Source organism: Eptesicus fuscus, chromosome 23 (assembly GCF_027574615.1).
Source record: "Eptesicus fuscus isolate TK198812 chromosome 23, DD_ASM_mEF_20220401, whole genome shotgun sequence".
NCBI classification, from domain to species: Eukaryota; Metazoa; Chordata; class Mammalia; order Chiroptera; family Vespertilionidae; genus Eptesicus; species Eptesicus fuscus.
The window spans coordinates 8,915,064-8,935,469 of record NC_072495.1 but is presented as its reverse complement, the minus strand read 5'-3'; the positions used below and the strand labels follow the sequence as shown (position 1 = coordinate 8,935,469).

Sequence of the window (20,406 nt, the reverse complement as noted above, 5' to 3'; positions counted from 1 at the left end):
TTCTTGCACATGAGTATAAACTGGTACAGCCTTGGCATTTTGATAGAAATTCAAATGTATAAAGCCTTTAACTTGGCAAAAAAAAAAAAAAATCACTTATCCACTTGGCTCTCCAAATGCATACTTAATGCCATTTACTACATTGTTTAAGTTGTGCACCATCCTGAGTCATGTGATAAAATCTTTCAACAGTCCCACTTGGGATATGAATTGTCTCTTTGTCAGTGTATCCATGCTACATATGCTAGCTAGTCTAAGACCAACTGTAGAGTGTCATGGCTTAGTGATCCAGGGTCACCAAATGAGACGATCCTCCTGAGTCAACAGCCTAACACTTTATCACAATGTCTACTTCATCTCAGCATGAAGTAGGTGAATATATTTTAAGACCACATTCACGTAATTTTTATTACAGCTTAGTAGTCCCATTATTGATGTCTCCCATTTATCAATTCAACTGTCATAGGTATGTATATGTAGGAAAATAACAGTATGCACAGGACTTAGCACTATTCATGTTTCAGGAATCCACCAGGTCTTGGACCACATTGCCCATGAACAAGTGGGGGACTATTGTACTATGTAGCACTAAAGACACTTTTTTTTTTTTCTAAAGACACTTTTTATGGAATTATCAAAATATGTGTATTTTAGTCATACAAAATACTATTGGTTTTAAAAAGGAGGATAAATAACAATATTCATTTGCTGTGTTAATAAATTATTAACTAGAGGCCCAATGCACAAAAATCGTGCAAGAGTAGGCCTTCCTTCCCCCGGCTGCCAGCACCCGGGCTTCACTTGCAGCCCCAGCTTCGTCCGGTCTAATTAGCATATTATGCTTTTATCATTATAGATTATAGGGGTGAGGCTGAGAATTAGATGGGGGAGAAATGGATGGTAAATCATTGAATGGGATGAAAGTCTGTGACCTAAAAGACATTTCTCATCCATGTACATTTTAGCACTAACTTGCTTAGTGATTGGAGAAATGCTATTTTATATTGGTAGCTGCTGGGTGAAAAAGCTGAGAAGCTGGGCCCTAAGGAAGTGCTTCCAATTCTCTTTGGTTGAGTCAAACACATAGCCAGGCATACGAGAATTAAAAAAAAAAAAAAAGACACAGGAAACATATCAGTTATTTAATCGGGTTCTTATAAGAAATTCAGAACACCAGTTTGTGAGGATAAAGCCCATTGGTGAGAGCGAACAGAGAGCGGAGGTAGCCCTGGAGCTGAGGAACAGCTTTGATTTTTGGCAGAATTTGAGAGTCCACAGCTTTCTGGTCAACCTTGCGCTGTTCTGTAATCTCGTATTTCTAGAAAGAAAGAGAAAAGCATGTAAGAGTTGGGCATAAGTACCAACTCCTGGATTAATCATTTCAAATAGTCAAATCCCAAGAATATTTAGAAAGCAATTTTGATATTGCTTTCCTTGGAGGGCTGGTAAGTTTTGGCTCAGGATTGTGCATTGAGCTCCCACCTGCTATTAAGAACTGTTTTTTTTGCAGAATCTAGAACAATATTACTCCCCAGATAGTCCTCATTAATTACAACTTTAATTTTTCTTCCTTTTGTTTATTTTCACTTCTGAACTGGGGAGGCACGGCTATAAGAGGCAAAGACAGAACCAGCAGCTCACCTCTTTCTCTGTGTCGAAGATCTCACCCTCCTGGTGTCTGGGCTTGCGCAGCTTCTTCTTCTTGAAGTAAGCATCAGTGAGATGTTTGGGGATTTTCACACCACTGATATCAATTTTGGTGGAGGTGGCGATGACAAATTTCTGGTGTGTTCTACGAAGAGGAACTCGATTGAGGGACAGAGGTCCTAAGGGGGGAGAAATCAGTAGAATGAGGGAACAGGGAAGCAAAGCTCTAAGAACTGACTTTGAATTAGGTGAAATCGGGGAGTTGAATTTCTAAATTTTCTCTGGATCTGAAGAAATTCCAGACTGCTCTTTCTGCTGCCAGCATCAATACTTTTTCACTCTTTCTCTTCGAGGCAGCAGATCTTTGCGAAGACCCTGACTGGCAAGACCATCACCCTCAAGGTTGAGCCCAGTGCCACCATTGAGAAGGTCAAAGTTTAAATCCAAGACAGAGAGCATTGCCTCTGACCAGCAGCGCCTGCTTCTTAAAGATAAACAAGTGGAGGATGGCTGCACTCTCTCAGGCTACATTCACAGAGTCCACCCTGCACTTGGTGCAGGTCAGCATTGAGCCCTCTCCCCACGTTCGCCTGCACCTCTGCACTGTCAACTGCTGCAAGGCCACAGCTGTGCCCCAAGGTTAAATAAGGTCCCTCCACCACCTCCTTGGCTTGCAGTTTCAGCCTGAACCCTGTGGCCTCAATTTTTCCCTTGCCCATTTAGTAACTCCATTCTATTGCCAAATGGCAGACCAATTACGAATTTTGGGTAGGATGCATTCCTTGGGGCTGGTAGCCAACCATTCTGCATTTTAGGTGACAGTTACTTGATAATGTTGTTATGTAACACTGAAATATCTGCTTCCTTAGAACTCATGTATATTAAGGCAGTGGTCGGCAAACTGCGGCTCGCGAGCCACATGCGGCTCTTTGGCCCCGTGAGTGTGGCTCTTCCACAAAATACCACGTGCGGACGCGCACGTACAGTGCGAGTGAAACTTCGTGGCCCATGCACAGAAGTTGGTTTTCGGCTCTCAAAAGAAATTTCAATCGTACTGTTGATATTTGGCTCTGTTGACTAATGAGTTTGCCAACCACTGATATAAGGCAATGAAATGGGGCTCAGCATCTCATAGCATTAAAACTTTCACATAGGTGGAAGCAAAGTGTATACTGTAAGCATTTAAAAAGAGAAGTTTCAGCCCAGCTGGTGTGACACAGTGGTTGAGCATTGACCTATATGAACCAGGAGGTCATGGTTCGATTCCCGGTCAGGGCACATGCCCGGGTTGCGGGCTTGATACCAACCAGTAGGGGGGCATGCAGGAGGCAGTCGATCAATGATTCACTCTAATCATTGATATTTCTCTCTCCCTCTCCCTTCCTCTCTGAAATCAATTAAAAAAAAAAAAAAAAAAGACAAGTTTCAGAGAATATAAAATCCAAGGGTTTTCTTACCAGTCACAAGTAGCAAGCCACTGCTCAGCTGTTTCAGGAAAACCACCCTCTGTAAATCAAACAGAAATGGTAGACATTTCTGCAATTAGAAACTGAGTTCTGAATTAACCAAACCACAGGTTTCTAAATTTGGTAAAGGAAATGTCTACACAAATACATAAACATTTTGGGTACAGGGGTATCTGATTCAACTATAACAAGTTACATTACCAACAGCAGGAAGTAGTAATATATTATTGTACATGTTGGGCTAAACACCTTATGCTAGTTACTGGGCGCTAAAGAAAGAGTCCTACCCAGAAGGCACACACTATGATCAAGCACCTCAGGCTCACCTTGCCTCTGTGGCGCCCAGTGAGGATGATCAGAATGGTCCCAGGAGTGATGCTGGCCCGCAATCTCCTCACATGCTGACTGAAGGGTTTCTTGCCATGGCTCAACAGCTTTCGAGGCACATCTTCAGTAGGATAATATCTAGGCTGGAGAGAACCCATAGGTCCAAATTATTTAAATACGCTAATCGGCTTAAGCAGAGCTGATAGTCAATGAAACCTCTGCTACATCCCTTTAGAGATTACATGACAACCTATCATTCATTATTCACTGTGTAACAGTGTTTCTCAAGCTTTTCTCAGGTCCCTGACTATCCTTCTCCAGAATGTTATATGTTCTAAAGGAGGCATGGCTTGTTTTCCATTCAAATTAAGTGTGTTCCTATCTGTCCCATTAACATGATTCCTCCCATTTTTTCCACGAAGGAAAACAAACTGTACAAAACTAGACAGTTCAGACCAGTACTGCCAGTTCAATTATAAAAATAAGACCCCACGCCTTGCCCACATATGTTCGTTCAGTCCCCAGTGTGAGACGCGCAAGAGGCAGCCAATCAATGATTCTCATCATTCATGTTTCTCTCTCTCCCTTCCTCTCTGAAATCAATAAAACTATATTAAACAAAAACAAAAGAAGCACTGCTCTTGTGGACCAATGAACTATAATCTTGGCAGCGAGTGTCCTTGGCTCCATTATTTAACTCTCACAAACACCCCGTACAACAAACCTTTCTTTATATTAAAAGCTAAGAAACAAAAGCAGAGAAAAGTAACTCTACTTAATATCAAACAGCCACATTGCAAACCCAGAACCCACTTTCCTCCATAAGTCAGTCTCTGGCAAACATAAAATTCCAAAACGTGAGTACACAACAAGACAGTGACAGTTTTCAAGCCTCAACTAGACATCCAACTACAGTGTCCTCTTAAGCTTACCATTTTGCGGAGTTTAACCACTCGGGTACCACCATTCTTGTCGCCACCAACTGGTTTTGTGACAGTAGCAAGAACTTTCTCCTTCTTTTTCTTTTCAATCTATTAGAACACAAATGCAACAAAGCATCAGAGGCAGACAAAAAATTTAAGGGTAAGACACGATGTATATAATTAATGGTCAGTGGTTTCCCGCACCCCTTCCTTACCCTGGATTTAGGGGCCGAATACTTCCTCTTGTACATGGCCTTTCGCGAATACATAGCCGACCGGGAATATCTGCCAATTCCTCTGACGAGGACGGGGTTTCGGCTGCAGTGGGGCTTCCCCTTCTTAGGCGCCTTAACCTTGCCGCCGGCATCAGCCTTCTTCTTGGCTTCAGGTTTCTTCTCCTTAGTATCCGGCTTCTTCTCCTTAGTATCAGGCTTCTTCTCTTTAGTATCCGGCTTCTCAGTTTTCTTTTCACCCGCCATCTACCAATACGCAATATTTTTTTAAAGGTACTCACCAATTATCCCATAACAAGGCAATATCTTAACAGTACAAGGGGTTCCCAGACAAGCCCTCCCTCTCCAAGTAGCGATAACATCCTTTTCATCCCTCCCAAGACATAGGCATACCTCCAAACCCCAAACATGTGCAGCCACCTCATAGTGGTTAATTTGGGTGTTCTTTCAAACTACTATACACTTCAAGATTTGAAGGCATCTTGCAGAATTAGCCCCAACTCTGGCCACGTTGGAAAAAAAAAGACACTTCCGGTCGCGAACGTGGGGAGACGGGAAAGTAGCACTGGGCCTCATCCCTAAATCTCAACGTGGCTGAGACAAGCTCGGCGGCGTCTTTTGGCAGCCGGGCCCTGGATTCCATAGAGCGCGCGCCCATCGCCCTGGTCCCTGCGGGCCCATTAGCCTGCTACTGATCTCCGGAAGGCCCCATTTCCCCAGCCCTGGAGGGTAGCGAGCAGCCGGAGACCGGGAGCCTCTACGGCATTCCACCTCACCCTCTTCGAGTCCCACTGCAAGCCCAAGCGAGACAAATGAACCGCCTGGGAGGCGTCTCAGTTGGCCCCAGACATGTCTGACCCTTGCAGGTGTCGACTTGATACCCTCCTGGTTCGGATGGCGAAGGATTGGGGTCCTGAAATCGAATCTTGCGGAGGAGCGCCGCCATTCTTACCTTGCAAGATGGGAAAGAGAACTAAGGTCCTGGCTTCCGGTCTATAAGCATCACGGATGGGGTCGAGTATCACTTCCTTCCGGGTCCGAGGCATCATGGGAAATGTAGTTTTTCTTCTTTTGAAAGCTTCAAACTGGAGAGCTGTTTTTTCCTAAGAAGCGAAAGCGAAGAACCTTTTGTCTCTGTTTCATGTTATAGACCAATAAAATTCTCACAGTACTTCTGGGAACCGACATTTTCCTTACCGAGGACATTAGAGAGCACTACATTATCAATATTAGAAGGAATAGGTGGATGAAGAATGTGATCCCCAAGTAAATTGAAATCTTTTCTAGGAAAGGTTAATTGGGAACCTTCCGCGGACATTTTCTCCACAATTGGCTTAATGCTTATATCCCCTAATCAGACTATGCGCAATGGCAGAGGTTCAGGAAAGCTAGAATTTAAAATGAATAAACACGTTCAATGGAAAAACAGAAAATGGATATAAGTTCTTTCTTCTGAGAAATTTGGGAATGTTTTGCAGTGGTTTTTGTTTAAGATTTGGAAGAATAAATATAAATTTGGCCCTGGCTCAGTTGGTTAGAGCGTTGTCCTGATATACCAATTCTGCCGTTACATCCCTGGTCAGGGCACATAGAGACAACTAATGAATGCATAAATAAGTGGAACAACAAAAATGGGTCTCTCTCTCTCTCCCCCCTTCCTCTGTCTCTGTTAAAAAATAATAAATAAATTTTAAAAATGCATATTTGGCAGATGAAAGTGGCTATTGGAACAATAATAAATGCAAGAGGCAGGTGAGCAGCTTTAACATTCTGAGCAAAGCAACTCCGAGAAACTGCTATTCCAGAAAATGTATAAGAATGAGTGAAGTGCAGAGTTGTTTTATTGACCCCTCAAAAATTCTGACACCCTCAGAGACTCACGTAGTAAAAGCCCCAAAATACTTGTTAAATGACCTACTTGTTGAAATAAAACGGAAAGGCCTCCCTCTTGTGTTATGTTGTGGTATTGCAAAGTTTAACATTCATTAAATTGGGCAAAATATAATCAATGTACTGTGTTAATTATAAAGTAAACATTAAGCACCTGGTTGTGCCACATATAAAATTCTCTTAAATTTGTGCAGTGCTTTATTAATTATAAAGCAGACATTAAATCATTTTAAGTCCTAATGAAACATCCCTGTGAGGTAGGAATTGAAGATGAAAGAACTAAGGCTCAATTACAATAAATGACTTATTCAAAGGCACATATACACTGACATTGACTCATGTCTCTTAGTGCCACAGAAATACAGGAAACTAGTAGGCAGTTGTGTTGTAGGAACTTAACTCTTTTTCTATCAATTAGCCTATGGTTAAATTGGTTTTGTTTGATATCATTTTGCTTAAAGTCCCAGTTTCCAAGAACCTACCTAGGACATTAAGTAAGAACTTACTGTATTTCATAAACATTAACTTCTTTATTCTTTGCAACCTAACCTATGGGGTAGGTAGTATTTTGATTAATCCATTTTACAGAGAAGGAAACTGACACACAGAGTCAAGTGACTTACCTATGGGCTCCCAGGCTGAGCTTTGGAGATCAATGACTTAACCCCCATATGATACTACATCTTAGAGTTTATATTGGAGGGTGTTCGGTTCTAAGCTAGGAAAGGTGTGTTGGCGACCATAGAACCTGGACTGAGAGAATCATGGAAGGCTTCCTATCCCAGGGGACTTGACTTCTAGTCTGAGACCTGAGGCATAAACTGGAGTTCATGGGAAGGAGGGTTCAGGAATGAACCCTCTCGGGAGTGGGAACAGATTGTTTAAAGGCCCAGAGTTGGGAGGGGAAGTGAGACTTATTCCGCATGACTGGGTCAAAGAGAATGAGGTGAGTGGTAGAGATAGGCATGGCTGGTGCAGTGAGCAGGAACCAGACAAGATGGTTGATAAAAAAATATTTTTTACTGCATCCTAAAAGCAATCCATTCAAGGTAGGGAGTGACTAGATTTGTGTTTTAGATTGCTCTGGTTATTATGTGGAAAATGGATGAGAAAGGGCAAACCTGCAGGCCTAATATCAATTAGGATGTTTGAGTCATCAAGGTGGCCAGGATTTAGGGCGAGTGAAAAAGGAACAGATTGGGCAACTTCTTGTTGAACCCCTATTACCTAGTTACCTAGGTTAAATTTGCATATATAAAAGACAAATTTTTTTTAAATATATTTTTTATTGATTTCTTACAGAGAGGAAGGGAGAGAGATAGAGTTAGAAGCATCGATGAGAGAGAAACATCAATCAGCTGCCTCCTGCACACCCCCCTACTGGGGATGTGCCCGCAACCAAGGTACATGCCCTTGACCAGAATCGAACCTGGGACCTTTCAGTCCGCAGGTTGATACTCTATCCACTGAGCCAAACCGGTTTCGGCTAAAAGACAAATTTTAAAAAATGTATCTACTTGATTTTAGAGAGAGAGAGACAGTGGAAAGGAGAGATGGGGAAACATGGATTTACTGTTTTACTGATTTATGTATTCATTGGTTGCGTCTTCTTGTATGTGTCCTGACCAGGGATCGAACCCACAACTTTGGTGTATGGGGCCAGTCCTCTAACCAACTGAGCTACCCAGCCATGTCAAAGACAATTTTTCTAAAGATTTCTTTAATTGTTTTTTTGTTTTGTTTGTTTTTTGTTTTTAGAGTAAGAGAAAGGGAGAGGAAGAGAGAGAAACATCGATGTGAGCGCTGTTGCCTCCTATATGTCCCCTACTGGGGATCAAGCCTGCAACCTGGGTATGTGCCCTGACTGGGAATCAAACTGGCAACCTTTTGGAGCCCAGGATGATGCCCAACCAACTGAGCCACACTGGCCAGGGTGAAAGACAATTTTTGTAAGGAGCTTACTTTTTCATCAATGCTGATGAAGCACAGTGTACCAGTTCTTTATAAAGGAGTGAGAAGGGGAGCATTGAGAGGAAAAAAGCAAGGATTTTGGAGCTACCTAATGTGGGTTGAATTCACTTACTACTTTTGTGGCTTTTAATATGTCATAGGCATAGGTAACAGCTCCACCTTCTTCCAGCCAGGAATACTCTAGTATTCTGAACTGGTTTCTCCGTTACTGGTCTTGCCCTCCTGATCTGATTCCTCACAGTATACCCAGAGTAATACTTAAAAAACATAGAGATTATATTCCTCTTCCGCTAAAATCTTTCAATGGGTCTCCAGTTCACTGTTTATTTTTTTTAATTAAATTTATTTGGGGTGACATTGATTAATAAGATTACATAGGTGTGAAGTGCCCATTTCTATGACACATGATCCGTATATTGGATTGTGTGCCCACCACCCTAAGTCAAATCACCTTCCATCACTATATATTTGACCCCTTTTACTCTTTGCTACCCTCCTCACTCTGGTCACCACCATACTGTTATCTGTGTCTATGAGTTTTTGTTTGTTTGTTGCTCTGAGTTTTATATCCCACATTTGAGTGAAATCACATGGTTCTTAACTTTTTCTGTCTGACTTATTTTGCTTAGCATGACATTCATGTTATTGCAAGTGGCAGTATTTCATCTTTTCTTATGGCTGAGTAGTATTCCATTGTATATACACTGAGTGGCCAGATTAGTATGATCTCTGAACACATAATAACCTGGCCACTCAGTGTATATCCTATATAATAAAAGGCTATTATGCAAATTGTCCCCTAGACCAGGAGTTTGACCAGCAGGCAAGCTGGCCAACCGCCCATGTCCTCTCCCCCTGGCCAGGCTGGCTGGACCCCACCTATGCATGAATGCATGCACCGGGCCTCTAATATATATATATATTGAGTGGCTAGATTATTATTCGTTCAGAGATTATAATAATCTGGCCACTCAGTGTATGTACTACATCTCCACTTGGGTTGTTTTCATGTCTTGGCCACTGTGAATAATGCTGCAAGGAACATAGGTGTGCAGATATCCTTGCAAATAAATGTTTTCAAATTTTGGGGTCGGTACCCCGAAGAGGGGTTGCTGGGGCATGTGGTAACTCTATTTTTAATTTTTTGAGGAACCTCCATACTCTCTTCCGGCTGTATCAGTTTATATTCCCACCAACTGTGAAAGAGGGTTCCTTTTTCTCCACAACCTCTCCAACACTTATTACTTGTCTTGTTGATAATAGCCCACGGGACCTCTATCATATCCATCTCCATCTTTCTAACCTCATCTGCTACTACTCAACCTTCACCACCACCCTCTCCCCCAAGCCAGACACTTCTTTTTTTTTTTTTAATATATTTTATTGATTTTTTTTACAGAGAGGAAGGGAGAGAGATAGAGAGTTAGAAACATCGATGAGAGAGGAACATCGATCAGCTGCCTCCTGCACACCTCTTACTGGGGATGTGCCTGCAACCAAGGTACATGCCCTTGACCGGAATCGAACCTGGAACCCTTGAGTCCGCAGGCCGACGCTCTATTCACTGAGCCAAACCGGTTAGGGCAAGCCAGACACTTCTTTATTGTCCTTAAAATACAAGAGTCCGTCAGGGCCTTAGAGCCTTTGCACTTGCCTCTCCCCTGTGCTTGAAATGCTAGTCCCCTGACTTATTCCCTCTGCATCTGAGCTTTACTCAAATGCTATTTTCAGGGAAAGACCAGAAAGGAGGCTGAGAGTATTTTTCTTGATTACTGTAGCTCCTCCCAGGAGAACCCAGGGATTTTTGCCTTTTCACTTCACTGTTGTATCCCCCTAGTCTAAAACGGGCGCCTGGCAGATAGAAAACACTCAACAGGTGTTTAATTACTTAATAAATCGAACAAGGACAAAGCGCTTACCAAATGGGCCAGGCCTAGTTCGAAACTGAAAGATGAAACAGAGTGGCCGGGGGTGAGAGCGCCTTTTTTTTTTTTTTTTTAAATATATTTTATTGATTTTTTACAGAGAGAAAGGAGAGGGATAGAAAGCTAGAAACATCGATGAGAGAGAAACATCGACCAGCTGCCTCCTGCACACCCGCTACCGGGGATGTGTGCCCGCAACCAATGTACATGCCCTTGACCGGAATCGAACCCGGGACCTTTCAGTCCGCAGGCCGACGCTCCATCCACTGAGCCAAACCGGTTTTGGCTGAGAGCGCCTTTTGAGGGGAGGAAAGGAGGGGACGGGGCTTAGGGCACTCAGCCCACGCTGATTGGTGGTTTCATGTAAGGTACGTGGTTAGGGGCCTAGGGATTTAGGAATTGGGGTTTTAGGGTACATGGCAGGTGCTGATTGGTGGGTCGATGTACAGTCCATATAAGATGTTCAGGAATGTCCGGCTGCAGGTGGAGTTTACGTCATACTCCGTCCATCAGTTGGGGGAAGGGAGGATCTACCAGAAACATGTTACATATGTAATCCTCACACTAATCCTACGAGGAAAAGACAATCACCAGCTTCATTTTACAGACGGGAAGGCATGAAGACAACGGGGGCTCCGAGAAATTTAAGCAGCTTCCCCAAGGTTACCCAGCTCCTTGAGTGGGAGCTGCGGTTTGGGGGATGAAATGAATGAATGTTGGACTTGGCAGACAGCTCAGGGGTGGAAACGGAGCGGTGGGACCGGAAGCGGTCGGGTCGTGGGAGTGCGTCCCACTCTGCGCGGCCAGCCCTGCCCCGCGGCCAAAGGCTGCGGGAGGCCGTGAGCCCAGCGGCCAGGCTCAGCGGCGGAGCGTCACCCACGAACCGAACCGGGAGGTGGCGGTTGGATTCCCGGTCAGGGCACGTGCCCGGGGTTGCAGGCTCGGTCCCCGGAGTGGGGCGTGTAGGAGGCAGCCCATGGATGACTCTCTCCTCGTGGATGTTTCTATCTCTCCTTTGCTCTCTCTGAAATAAACAAAAATATATTAAAAAAAATAATAAAGGAGAACATGAGGGTGCTGGGGGAACGGAGAGGCGCGGCTCCACGGAGCCACCACGCCGCCTGGACGGCCCGGGTCCGGCCGCCGGGAAGCAGGAAGTGGCGGCGCGCGGCGCGGCGACGTCAGGAGGGCGCCCGCGGCGACGGGCGGGGGAGGAGGCGGAGCGAGCCGGGCTGGGGGGCGGCTGCACAGTCTCCGGGATCCCCAGGCCTGGAGGGGGGTCTGCGTGCGGCCGGCTGGCTCTGCCTCCCCTCGTCCGGTCCCCAGCGGGCCTCCCTCGGGCCATCCCGATGGTGACCGGGCCCAGCGGCGCCTGAGCCAGGAGCGCGCCGGTCGCGGAGCCGGAGGGCGGGAGGAACATGACATCGCGGAGGTGAGGAGCCCCAGGGGCCCGGCGCGGCCTCGGCCCGTCCCCCGCCGCCTTCCGTCAGCCCCTCCCGGGAGGGGGCGCCCCGGGTTGGGCTGCGGTCGCTCGTCCGGGGTCGGGCCGGGGGGCCGGGGAAGATGCTTTCTTCCAACCTCCTCGCCCCCTCGGGCCGGGCCCGGCCCCACCGCGCCCCCACCTCTCGGTCCCCATTCATTTCCTGCCTCCCCGAGTTCCGGCTCCCGCAGCCTTGGGGATGCCGGTCTGGACGGGGGCAGGTAGAGCCGCCGGGGGACCCGCGGACGCCAGCGGCCCGGCCCGGCGCCGCATTCCTGACCCATTGCCTCATGAGAATTGCCTCATGGTGATTCCGAAATAACCCCGCTCGCTCGGGAGGCTCCCGGGCCCGGGAGCCGGAGGGAAGCGGCGGGCGCTGCGCGGGGCCGGGCCCCCGACGGCGGAGCTGCTGGCGGTCACTTGCCTCCCGCGCGCGTTTGGGGGCTTCGCTCAGGACCTCTGACCCCTCTAGAGGCGTCTTTGCATCCCCCCCCTCCCTCCCCTCACGTGCCAGACGTGGAAAAACTGACTGTAGCTGCAGCTATTAGAAGTATTTCCTTTCTCAGCGACCTTCGCTTTTGAGAGATGGCAGGGAAGGGAGCTGTATCTCTAGCTGTTCAATCCTTCATCACAACCTTAAAAGTCAGGCAGCATCAATCACCCGCCGTCCTGCGGATGTGGAAACCGAGGCTCCGACGTAACACGGCAATAAATGACAGGATCTGAACCTTAGAGTCGCAAGGAGGATTTGTGCATTAGTGAGGTCCTTTGAAAGTTCAGGGTAATACTCATAGCTAACATTTGTTAAGCTGTTACTGTAAAGCCAGACACATCTAATCTTCACTATAACCCTACGAGCTGGGTACTATTACCCCCCCCCCCCCCCCTTTTTTAAAATATATTTTTATTGATTTCAGAGAGCAATGGAGAGGGAGAGAAAGATAGAAACATCCGTGATGAGAGAGAATCATTGATCGGCTGCCTCCTGCACACACCCTACTGGGGATCGAGCCTGCAACCCAGGCATGTGCCCTGACTGGAATCGAACCTGTGACCTCCTGGTTCAGCGGTCGAAGCTCAACCACGGAGCTGTGCCAGCCAAGCTATTATCCCCTTTTTAAAGATGAGTAAACTGAGTTTCAGGAGTTAGGCAACTTGCCTAAGGTCACTCAGCCTGTAAGTGGTGGAGCCAGAATCCCCACTGTTTAATCACCATGTTGCTCTTACTATTTTATAATGCTGCTAATCATTTTTAAGCCTTAATTTTGTTGTTAAAACAGTAGTGTGTGACCTCTTGTTTTCAGATGGCGATCTTGCTATTTTGTATTGCTTCTCTTTTATATACATTTCTCATATAAGACTCATTATTTAGTCTTAATTGTCCCGGTATGGTCAATGTCATAGACATTTGAAAAACTGTGTCAAGCTGTTGGGGTTATTTGAATGAGAGGCTTTTCAAAATATTAGGAATGTCTTCTCAAAATACACCTGCACGTTATTTATTGGTGGATCTGGAACGAAAACTGGAAACGTAGGAAGTGACTTGGACAGGTCTGTTGGCAAGTGCTTACAGATCTGGGTAGTATATAACTGCATTTCAACAGAACAGTGTATAGCCTCAAATGTTGTAATCCTTTAGGGAGCTTTTAAATAAAGCAGTTGTCTATTCTTTAATCTGTCAAATAGTCATTGAGCCTTTTGTTCCTTGTGTCTGCTCTTCTAGACAAGTAAAGATCTGCTTCTTTAGGAGACAAAAGACTGAGGCCTGGGGGTGGGGAAGGGGCAGAGTAGTAATAGATCCTACATTGTCCAGCTTGTTAGTCTAGAAGCAGGGAAGTGTGGGTATAGCAAGTGATAAAGATGACAGTTTGAAATGGAGTAATTCCTCCTCTCTTCCAGCTCTTCCTATTATAAAAAAGAAATGTCGCCCTAGCCAGTTTTGCTCAGTGGATAGAGCGTCGGCCTGCAGACTGAAGGGTCCCGGGTTCTATTCCAGTCAAGAGCACATGCCTGGATTGCAGGTTCGATCCCCAGTAAGGGGCACCAGGAGGCTGCCGATCAATGATTCTCTCTCATCATTGATGTTTCTCTCTCTCCCTCTCCCTTCCTCTCTGAAATCAATTAAAAAAAAAATATATAAATGCCACCTAAAAAGGCGGGTTCTGAACAACACACATAATTGGGAATTATTATTTTTCAGATTGTAGGTCTGTTTTATTATTTTTAACCAGCTTTATTGAGTTATAAGTGACATGCAATAAAATGTAGTTTGATAAGTTTTGACATATGTATACACTTGTGAAACCACCACCGCAGCCAAGATAATGGACACATCCACCACTGTGTGAGATGGTTCCTCATGTCCTTTATAATCTCTTCCTCGTCAGGCGACCCCGGTTCTGCTTTGTGCCCCTATACATTAGTTTGCATTTCCTAGAATTTTATATTAATGGGATTTTATATCTGGCTTTTTATGCTTGGCATAATTATGCTGAGATTTATCTGTGTTGTAGTAAGTGTCACATAGTTCAGTACTTAATTTTGTTGCGTAGTAATGTTCCATCGTATGGATGTACCACCAGTTGTTTGTGCATCCGCCTGTTGATGGACATATGGGTTATTTCCCCGAGTTTGGCTCTCACAAGCAAAGCTGCTCTGATCGTTCATGTACAAGAGTTTGTATGGGCATATGCTTTCATTTCTCTCTGGTAAACACCGATCAGGGGGTATGGCTGGGTCATATAGTAGGTGTATATATATATATATATATATATATATATATTTAATATATTTTATTGATTTTTCACAGAGAGGAAGGGAGAGGGATAGATAGCTAGAAACATTGATCAGCTGCCTCCTGCACACCTCCCACTGGGGATGTGCCCGCAACCAAGGCACATGCCCCTGACCGGAATTGAACCCGGGACCCTTCAGTCCGCAGGCTGACGCTCTATCCACTGAGCCAAAACGGTCAGGGCAGTAGGTGTATATTTAACTTTTCCAGAAAGTGCCTAATTGTCTTTCAAAGTGGTTATAGTATTTACATCCCCACCAGCAGTATATAGGAGTTACAGTTCTTCCACACACTCGTCAGCACTCGGTATGATCACTTTTTAAATTTGAGCCATTTTAGTGGGTGTGTCATGGTATCTCATTATAGTTTTTTTATTTTATTTTTATTTTTTTTTAATTTTATTGATTTTTACAGGGAGGAAGAGAGAGGGATAGAGAGTTAGAAACATCGATGAGAGAGAATCATCGATCAGCTGCCTGCTGCACACCCCCTACTGGGGATGTGCCCGCAACCAAAGTACATGCCCTTGACCGGAATCGAACCTGGGACCTTTCAGTCCGCAGGCCGACGCTCTATCCACTGAGCCAAACCGGTTTTGGCTCATTATAGTTTTTTTTTTGTGTTTGTTTGTTTTATTGATTTTGAGAGAGAGAGAGAGAAATAAAGAGAAACATCGATGAGAGAGAAACAATTGGCTGCCTTCTGCACACTCCCTATTGGGGATCGAGCCCGCAACCCAGGCATGTGCCCTGACTGGGAATGGAACTGATAACCTCTTGGTTCATGAGTCCACCGTCAACCACTGAGCCTCACCAGCGGGGCTCTCATGGTAGTTTTAATTTCTTTTTTCCTCGGTCATCATGCCAATCATCTTTTCATGTGTTTATTTACTGTCTGTGTATTTTCTTTGGTGACATGTTTAGTTGGTCAAATATTTTCACTCTTTTTTTATTTAATTGTTTGTTTTCTTAGTATTGAGATTTGAGAGTTCTTTATTCTGGATACAAGTCTTTTATCAGAATTGCAAATATTTTTCTCTTAGTCTGTGTCTTGTCTTTTCATTTTTTAAAAACAGCGTCTTTTGAAGAAGAGAGGTTTTTAATTTGGATGAACTTCCGTGTATATTTTTTTTTAATGGATAATGCTTTTGGTGTCATTTCTAAGAAATCTTTGCTTAACCCAAGATTCAAATGTTTTTTACAAGTGTTAGAGTTTTAGGGTTCTGATCCTCTCTGAGTTAATTTTTGTATATGGTATGAGGTGTGGATACATGTTCTCTTTTTGGCATATGGGTAGTTATTCCAGTACTATTTGTTGAAAAGACTGTCCGTCTTTGTTGAACTTGCACCTTTGTTGAAAATCAGTTGTCCATTTATGTGTGGGTCTATTTCTGGACTCTATTCTGTTACATTGGTCTGTTTGTCTCTCCTTATGCTAATACCACATGGTTTTGATTATTGTCTGTTTATTTATTTATTTTATATTTTTGTTGATTTCAGGGAGGAAGGGAGAGGGAGAGACAGAAACATCAATGATGAAAGAGAATCAGTGATTGGCTACCTCCTGCATGCCCCACACTGGGGATCGAGCCTGCAACCCAGGCATGTGCCCTGACCCTGGAATTGAACTGTGACCTCCTGGTTTACAAGTGGATGCTCAGCCATTCAGCCACGCCCATTGGGCCTGAATATTGTCGCTTTATAACAAGTCTTGAAATCAGATAGTGTTAATCTTCCAACTTCATTCTTCTTTTTCAAAGTATTTTTAACATCAGTATTAATTCATTCAACAAGTAGTTATTCAACCAGGCAGGATAAAGCAGTAAGATGGGCAAAGATTGCTATTTCTGTGGCTGAGAAGGAGAGTAGACAAACACATGAATAAATAAGATAATTTCAGGTAGTAATAACTGCTGGGAGGGGAAAAAATAAGCCAGAAATGGGGAGAATGTGGTTGGTTTTGATTAGGGGTTTAGGAGACGTCTTTTTGAAGAGATGATCATACGAGCTGACTCCTGAATGGACAGGTAGTATTCCGAGTTTTGTTTTGCTTAATTATTAAAATAATTATTTTTGATTCATGTGTAGGGTTTAGATTTTGTGTAGCATTCAGTATTAAATGTCAGTATATTCAGTGTGCTGGTCACTCTCAATATCACAGGCACGGAAAGGAAGGCACTGAGAAAGCAAATGACATTTTCCCAAATTAGCGATCGTAGCACTGAATTCAGATTTTGAGATTGCCTGTCTGCCCTACTCTGCCTTGTTCCGCTGACAAAACTGGCCGCATTTTCCATCTTCCTTCAGCATCCTTTACATTTGCTTTTGTTCCTCTGAAGATTCATGTCTGATGACTTGAGCTGAGAGGAGCAGAAAACAGCTCGTTTTGAGATTGGCTTTTGGTTTATCTGTTGTAGGTCAAGTACATTTTGTCCCAGGCTCTCCCTGGTGGCCATGTTTGTTTCTCTCCCGTGGGAGTAAATAAACGTGCCTTGCTGAAAAAATAACCGTTCTGTGTCTTTCCAGTTGAAACTGGATGTCTGTATTAATGTCACGTCCTGAGGTAAGCCCAGGTTTTTGGCCAGAGCTGCTCAAGTGCAGGGGCAGCTGCTAAGATTACTTACCCTCCCTGCACGTGGTCAACGTGGAGACTGTTGGCGAGTCCCACAGGATCCTGGGAAAGCAGAGCCAACTCCGGTAGGGAATCTGTTACCCTACAGGACAATAGAGGACACTGCGCTGATTCCTCTCCCCTTTGGGAAACACGGAGGGCCCTTGCCATTCAGTGCTGACCTTTTTAAGGAAGGGAAAGACACATAAGGCAAGGAAAGGCTGATAGGAAAGAAGTTGATTCATTTGAAAGATGGTGTCGGAGGAGAGCCCTAGGGACTCAGGACAGCCAGGGAGAGGAACAAGTGGGTGCTAGAGCAAATGAAGCCTGAAACCTTGCTGGAGGCAAAAATGACAAAACTGAAGCTGCCCTACTCCGGTCACATAATGAGAAGGCAGGGTTCTTTGGAAAAGACACTAATGCTGGGAAAAACAGAAGGCAGCAGGAAAGGAGGAAGACCAAATATAAGATGGATTACCTCCGTAAAAGAAGCCGTAGGCATGAGTCTATAGGAGCTGAGTAGGGCTGCTGAAGACAGGACCTTGTGGACACCGCTCACTCATAAGGTGACCAGGAGTCTGGCCAGCTCAATGACAGGGAAGACACCAAAGCGAATACTGAAGTCTGGCAGGTTCCGTCCTAGCTGTAGGCGGCAACCAAGGACTTGAGACTCCTGAGTGGATTCAGACATCCTAAAATGCAGCCCAGTTCATTACTGAGTTTTGGAGGGTTGTGTGCATTTAGCAAACCCGTATGTACTGTGGGCCCTGGCAACAATGAAATATGAAAGATACAACTCATGTTTGCAGAGACCATTGAGTGCATAGAGGGAGACAGACTTCATATGCCAACCTCAAATGCGTTTGATGAAGGCAGCATCAAACTGAAATAGAAATTTGTCAATATAGAACATACTGTTTAGAATACACATATACTTGTATCTGATACACACAGACATACACATTGTATATGTCTGTCTATACACACATGCATATATGCACACACATTTATTTGAAAGATAATGGACTATAGATTCAAGTCTTCTTTTTAAAAAATATATTTTATTGATTTTTTATAGAGAGGAAGGGAAAGGGACAGAGAGCTAGAAACATCTATGAGAGAGAAACATCCATCAGCTGCTTCCTGCACACCTCCCAGTGGGGATGTGCCTGCAACCAAGGTACATGCCCTTGACCGGAATCGAACCTGGGACCTTTCAGTCCGCAGGCCGACACTCTATACACGGTTAGGGCTAGATTCAAGCCTTTATCATCCCACCGACCCACTCTAATGAAACATGGATCCATTCATTCAAGAACTATTTATTGTGGGATTACTAAGTGCCCGGCACTGTGCTAGGCATTGGGTGTTCCAGGTTTTAGGAAACAGGCAAGTGCAAAAGTGCTGAGGTGGGGAAGTTCGTGGGGTGTGCTTGAACAGAAGGGAGCACATGCAGGAGCTGTGAGACTGGGGGCAGAGGTGGGGGCTGGAGCACACAGGGCGTTTGAAGGTCCTCAGAGAGGAGTGGGGATTGTGTTTAAGAGCAGTGCAGCCCTGGCCAGTGTGGCTCAGTTGGTTGAGCATTGTCCCATGCACCAGAAGGTTGCCCGTTCGATTCCCGGTCAGGGCATATACCCAGGTTGTGGGTTGACAGGAGGCAACCGATCCATATTTCTCTCTCACAAAGATGTTTCTCTCTCTCTCTCCCTCTCCCTTCCTCACTCTCTAGAAATCAATAAAAAAACCATTTTTTTTTTTTAAGAGCATTGCAAAATCATAGAAGGATGTGATCAGGGAAGCAGCATGAACTGACCTATTAAGAACACCCCTCTGGCTGATGTGAAGGAAGGATTATAGGAGGCAGGAGTGGACTTGGAGCACAGACAAGCGACAGAGAGAGAGACCTTGAACTAGGTAGGGTAGGAGCCATTCGCCGGAAGACTTTTGGAGGCAGCTTCCTTTTATTGCCTTGTCAGCAGGGCAGAGATGCTGACCAATGAAACTCCATGAGAAGGTAATGATTCATAAAGACATAGCTGTCGGCTCCCATGAAAAAGCTGCCTTAACTTTTTTCCCTAGCCTGTGTTCCTTAGAATGCTTGTCCCTATGGACTGCCCCATCTTCATGGCTTATCCTTTCCCTATAGAATATTAAATCTTAATTATAAAAGAGGAAAATTCTTACAATCTGCAGAAAGTGCTGAACTTTAAACTTTCTCCCCAAGGACAAAGATAATGATTTTTTTCTGGAGCTGTGAGTAAGAAAGATACACCCACTATCACTTTATATTTAGACAAGAAACTGAAATTAGACTTTGGATCTCTAGTTTAAACTCCCTTCCAGGCATAGTAGCCTTGAGAATAAGTTCCTGAAATTATTGGCCTGCTTGACTGTTTCCCCACATCACTGGGGGGGAGGGGTACGTAGATAAAATATTCAGCATCATTGTATTTTCTTTTCGGTTCATCAGCATTTTTTAAAAGACATACTTGACGTAAATAAAGTCCCTAGCCTCAGAGAGCTAAGCCTTTGCAGGATCTGCATTCACTAATGAGAACATTTGATTTCTGGTGTGATTTCCCGGCGAAAAGTTTGGGTTTTTTAAACTTGCACAGGCAGGAATTCATCTCTTGTTTCTTCAAGCCCACTCAGCACAGGGCTCATGCGTTTTAGACATTTCGTTTAGACATTGATTTGAGGCTCTTTTTCACAAATGGTGGTGGTGGGGTGTGTTTTTATCTCTTTCTATGAGCCAGCTGCTACCCACTTGGGCCATGTTATGACCTGAGAGCCTTACTAATAACAGACAGTGCTCAGAGTATGGCTAGTTAGAAGGAATTGTCCGGGGCGGGCAGGTTTGTAGATGTTAAGACCCAGCGAGAGGAGGATGTGCTTACCATCCCTTCTCTATATGCCTTTTCTCCACACCTCACCTTTCAGTGTTTTAGCCTATCTGGTTTTTCTTCATGCCCCACAAATTTCTTCATTCAACAGTTACTCATCTAATGCCTACTGTATACACAGGGAGGACTGGAAATTTATGTTTCTTCTCATCCTGTCTGGACACACTGTATTAATCACCTTGTTGATAAACTCAAATGGAGTCATCCTGATTTGCCTTTTCCCCTCCTTTCAGGTAA

General features: G+C 44.6%; 2 protein-coding genes across 3 annotated transcripts in view; one reads left to right on the top strand and one right to left on the bottom strand.

Moving 5' to 3' along the window:
- Window positions 1–1,121: 1,121 nt before the first annotated feature.
- RPL6 (ribosomal protein L6) lies at window positions 1,122–4,867 on the bottom strand. The gene is made up of 6 exons (XM_054712694.1): window positions 4,579–4,867; window positions 4,373–4,471; window positions 3,440–3,583; window positions 3,105–3,153; window positions 1,642–1,826; window positions 1,122–1,318 (listed from the first exon to the last, which is right to left on the bottom strand). The coding sequence occupies exons 1-6, from the start codon at window positions 4,840–4,842 to the stop codon at window positions 1,166–1,168; spliced, it is 894 nt and encodes a 297-aa protein (XP_054568669.1). The 5' UTR covers window positions 4,843–4,867; the 3' UTR covers window positions 1,122–1,165.
- Window positions 4,868–11,617: 6,750 nt separating this feature from the next.
- The window catches only part of PTPN11 (protein tyrosine phosphatase non-receptor type 11), a 54,810-nt gene continuing 46,021 nt past the window's right edge, over window positions 11,618–20,406 (top strand). For both annotated transcript variants that reach the window (XM_054712869.1, XM_054712868.1), the window contains exon 1: window positions 11,618–11,814. In XM_054712869.1, the coding sequence (XP_054568844.1) occupies window positions 11,801–11,814 (14 nt within the window). In that variant the 5' untranslated portion in view covers window positions 11,618–11,800. The remainder of the gene's footprint in view (window positions 11,815–20,406) is intronic.